Genomic DNA, 4,406 nt, shown 5'->3' with positions numbered 1-4,406 from the left:
AAATCCGGTTAAAGGCAGAGCTCGACAGCGAGGGAAGCGTTGATGTTCACTTTCTTGGTGAGAGTTAGACGAGAAGAGTGACACCTCACTTTCTGTATATTTGTATGCTAAAGCTAAGCCAGTAGCCAGTTATCTTAGTTTAGCTTAGCACGAATACTGAAAACAGGTAAACAGTGAGCGCCTCCCAACTCCTGTAGAGCTGATTCATCACCACGTCATATCTTGTTTGTTTAATCTTTACAACCAAAAGTAACTTCATAGAGTCGTCTGTTATTATGCTAAGCTAAGCTAACTGCCCCATGATGCAAAAAATTAGACCCTCCCCATTTCTTTCGGTAGCCTAGGGTTGATTTGTTTTATGCTTTATGCACATTTGAGTGCCTTTCTGTTCCAACAGAGAGCAACATTAGCACAGGTTAGCTTTGAAATGGAGTCCGCTTATATAAAAGTCCGGCTCCTAGCAAAACACAGAAGTTCCACAGAGCCCCTTTAAATAAATGTTTACATTAACGTAACTTAATCATAAAAAACTGGGAAGTTGTTTTTATCCAAGAGGCCACCTACAGTTCCCCAAAAATGGTAACCACACGCAGATTTCTTTCACTCTTATTTATGGGGCACACTGTCTGAGGTACGAAACGAGGCGCAAAACAATAAAAGAAAAAAAAATCACCTCCCACGTCCAGTTTTGCTCTTTAATTGCGCCTCACGGTTCTCAGTTTCATGCATCACTCATCTGAGGTGTTAAGTGCTCCACCTGTGTACACAAAAGCGCCTCAAAAATGGGTTTCAGCTTGATCAAACTTGGTCAACTGTGCAAGGAATGTGGGTGTTTTGTTTTGGTTCCAGCCTGATGACCGCCGGTTGGTGGGTGGGTTAAGTCTAAAAGATGTAGCTTCCCTGTGAAACTACAGTGTTGTCAATCTCATGATTTTTTTTTTTCCCCTTTAAATAGCTGTACCTAAGGAAAGAAATATGTAGCCTACAGTGCCATGGGTCGTGTGGCCTCCTTTTTACTTCAGACAGAGTAATACACGTCAGCACGTGATCCTGTGGTTAGAGGGAAACCATATAAGCAAGTGGAGATGAGTGTGTTTGTTCAAGTTACCAGACAAAGGCAACAGAGCTGCGACTGAGAGGCTGATCGTCACTGAGGTGGTAAGTGATTTTTTGCACTGCTATACATTTGCACAGAGCATTTTCTTAACTTTCTGTTTTTGACAAAGTTACATGTTTTCTGACATTAATATCCTCTTGTCCTCTTTTGTAGATATCATGGATGAGACATTTACGACGTTAATGACCACAGAAACAAACTATTATGCAACTGTAAGTGTCAATTTTGAATATTTATCTGATGCAATGATATCAGTAAAAAAAGGAACAGATAATGTAGAATATACTGATTACTGAGTGGGTTAAAAATGCTGGAGTAGCTAAACAGCTGACACACTTTTTAGTGCATGTGTTTTTTTATGCCCCAGTATTTAAAGTATGATTTTTAAGGAATACACATGGTAAAACTTAAAACTCGGTGTGCTGTGTGAACAAAGCCATGTCAGTGCTCTTTACTGAATATGTTCTTTGTGTTCCCTTGTACTACATATATGTTTTTCATGTCATGCTCCAGGTACAGTAGATTTATCTGAAACAGACATCTGTCACAAACTCAAATGTGACATTCACAGCGCGCCAGCGTCAAATTTTCCATCGCTTATCTTTGCTCTAAATCTAAACTCGGTGCTTCTGGGGTACTGGGTTCTGGTGCGGGCCCCCTCTCTGTAGCCCCTAAGGATCATTTTACCCCCCTCAGGGCTTGGATTGCAGCAGGAAGTTGTGCAGTGGTGTGGTTTCTCCTTCGCAGACACAACACCTGCACCTGACAGCAGTTTCTTTTGCGCGCTCTGGTTAGCTTGTACGTCACAGACAGCGTTTGATGTAACGTACCTGCATCCCCACCAGAACCGAGCTAGAAACCCCGACAGTAGTTAGAAAGTTGGGTAACAAGGACAGAAAAAAAGAAAAAAAAACTGACAGGAAATGAAATGAGAGACAAAAAAGGGAAGTGCATGTTACACGTTAACCTCACCAGATGATCTGTGTTTTGATTGCAGGACACGTCTGACTTCACAGATGACTATGACATCGGGCAAAATGAAAACACAGTGTGCAGCAGAAGCTGGGTGAGGGAGTTTCGCGGGATGTACGAACCCCCTCTCTTCTGGATCATCTTCATCCTCGGTGCCCTGGGCAACCTGCTGGTGGTTTGGATCTACACCACCGTGCGGAACCGCCTGAAAACGATGACCGACGTGTACCTTCTAAACCTGGCTGTGGCCGACCTGCTCTTCCTGTGCATGTTGCCCTTCTGGGCCGTCGACGCCATCAAGGGCTGGGACTTTGGCATCGGTGTCTGCAAATTGGTGTCCGCTATCTACAAAATCAACTTCTTCAGCAGCATGTTTCTGCTCACCTGCATCAGCGTGGACCGCTACATTGCGATTGTACAGGTCACCAAAGCCCAGAACCTGAAGAAAAAGCGGCTGTTCTACAGCAAACTTGCCTGCCTGGGTGTCTGGTTGCTCTCCACTCTCCTGGCCCTCCCTGAGTTCATCTTCGCCCAAGTGAAGACCAGCACCAAAGGCCCGTCCTTCTGCACTCTGGTGTACTGGAACAACGAATACAACCGGACTAAGATCCTGGTGCTGTCCCTGCAGATCTGCATGGGCTTCTGCCTTCCCCTAATCGTCATGTTCTTCTGCTACTCCGTCATCATCCGCACACTTCTGCAGGCCAGGAGCTTTGAAAAGCACAAGGCCCTACGTGTCATCTTCGCTGTGGTACTTGTGTTTGTTCTCTCTCAGCTGCCTTTCAATAGTCTGCTCATAGTGGAGGCCACACAGGCGGCCAACACCACCATCACCGATTGTAACACGGTGATCAGTTTTGACATAGCTGGACAGGTTGCCAAGAGCCTGGCGTACACTCACGCCTGCCTGAACCCTCTCCTGTACGTCTTCATCGGCGTCCGGTTCAGGCAAGACCTGCTGAAGATCGTGAGGTGTGCCGGCGGCCTGGGCAAAGCAGGGCTCATCAAAACACAGTCAGTTCCCAAACGTCCCTCGGTCATGTCAGACACTGAGACGACCCCTGCCCTTTCCATATAAACGCATGTTTCATTAAAGGTCCACTTTGTAAGGAAGTTGATTTTTGAGTCTGTCAAACACAGACACTATGGGATGGCAACTGACCTGACTTACGATCCAACAGCGCAGTTTTTTGATGAGTTAGGAAACCCAAAGCGTCAGTACTTGACGAGTGAGATTCAAAAATCAGCCCTCTTCAAAAGTGGACCCTTAAAATCCCGAACCTGAGAACTGAGCCTTGATCACCATGATCATCTCTTACATGTCGTTCTCCAAGCATTACCTGCTACCAGCATAGCAACAAATCACACTTTCAAACAGCGAGCAAAAAAGTCTTTACAGTTTATATTCATTACATTCATACTATGACAGTTTTAAAAAACCCCACAGTTTTTTTCTGGAATAACTGTATACACTGTACATTACTGTAAATACTGTTTTTTTTGAAAAGTGTTTTTCACATTTGTTCCAACGTGTTAGTTCTCGTGTGCTGCTGTAACTAGGAAAAAAAACCAAAAAACAATTGTGATTTTTGATTTTTCTGTTACAAAAAATAAAAAATGAAAAAAAACAAAAACAAACCTGAAGCATTCTGCAGGCTTCTTCACTGCTACTCTGCCCCCCACAGCAGACAAACATGAGCGAGGGAGCGCAACTGTAGTTTCAGGTACAGTTGCTTTAAACGGTGATACGATTGATGAGATCGACAGTTTTAAATCTTGGGGAAAGTATTTTGTTTGCTTTCACTGGTCTAACGTACGATGTGCGGTAGGAAACCCGCTTAAATGTGGCCAGCTCGATGTTTTCGATCTGATGAGACATCCCCCCTCCTGTCTGTGCCAGTCGTCTCGTAACTGCTGAACCAGGTCTACGTTTGGCTATGACTTGGCAGTTTCACAGTGGATGCCAACGGATATTTGCTTAAAAATGGCGAGTTTCTCACACTGGGCTCGCAGCGGTTGCAGCTCAGACAGGTGGCAGACAGACAGACAGTTGTCACGGGCCTCGAGAGCTTCCCATGGCCAGCCACAACTTTCGAGGCACAAGCTTTCAGCTGCTTTGCAGAAAATAATGCACGAAACCCGCCTCTGACTGCAATGCAGCACGCACGAAAATCCAACGCAGAATCCAGCAGGAGAGCTGTTTCTACTTGTGCGGCCTGTGAACTCAAACGCCGAGAACATCAAAGCCGCGCTAGTCGCGCTCTCGCCTGCTTTCCATTCCTTTCATATGGGCGAGCTGTGGGCGATGAATCTGTGT

At 45.3% G+C, this 4,406-nt stretch overlaps 1 protein-coding gene across 1 annotated transcript; it reads left to right on the top strand.

The window, feature by feature from the left end:
• The first annotated feature begins 958 nt into the window (after positions 1-958).
• Positions 959-3,723, top strand: LOC119009148 (C-C chemokine receptor type 9-like). Its single transcript, XM_037080182.1, has 3 exons — positions 959-1,158; positions 1,271-1,329; positions 2,115-3,723. Exons 2-3 carry the CDS (start codon positions 1,276-1,278, stop codon positions 3,165-3,167), a joined length of 1,107 nt encoding a protein of 368 aa, XP_036936077.1. The 5' UTR covers positions 959-1,158; positions 1,271-1,275; the 3' UTR covers positions 3,168-3,723.
• Positions 3,724-4,406: the final 683 nt, after the last annotated feature.

The sequence above is a fragment of the Acanthopagrus latus genome, chromosome 19 (genome assembly GCF_904848185.1).
Source record: "Acanthopagrus latus isolate v.2019 chromosome 19, fAcaLat1.1, whole genome shotgun sequence".
Classification (NCBI taxonomy): Eukaryota; Metazoa; Chordata; class Actinopteri; order Spariformes; family Sparidae; genus Acanthopagrus; species Acanthopagrus latus.
Note: the sequence above shows the minus strand (reverse complement) of the source record. Positions and strands in the feature narration are given on the sequence as shown.

Coding starts and splice junctions, on each gene's coding strand:
- LOC119009148 (XM_037080182.1), top strand. CDS start 1,276: ATGGATGAGACATTTACGACGTTAATGACCACAGAAACAAACTATTAT. Junction 1,330..2,114: donor AAACAAACTATTATGCAACT/GTAAGTGTCAAT, acceptor TTTTGATTGCAG/GACACGTCTGACTTCACAGA.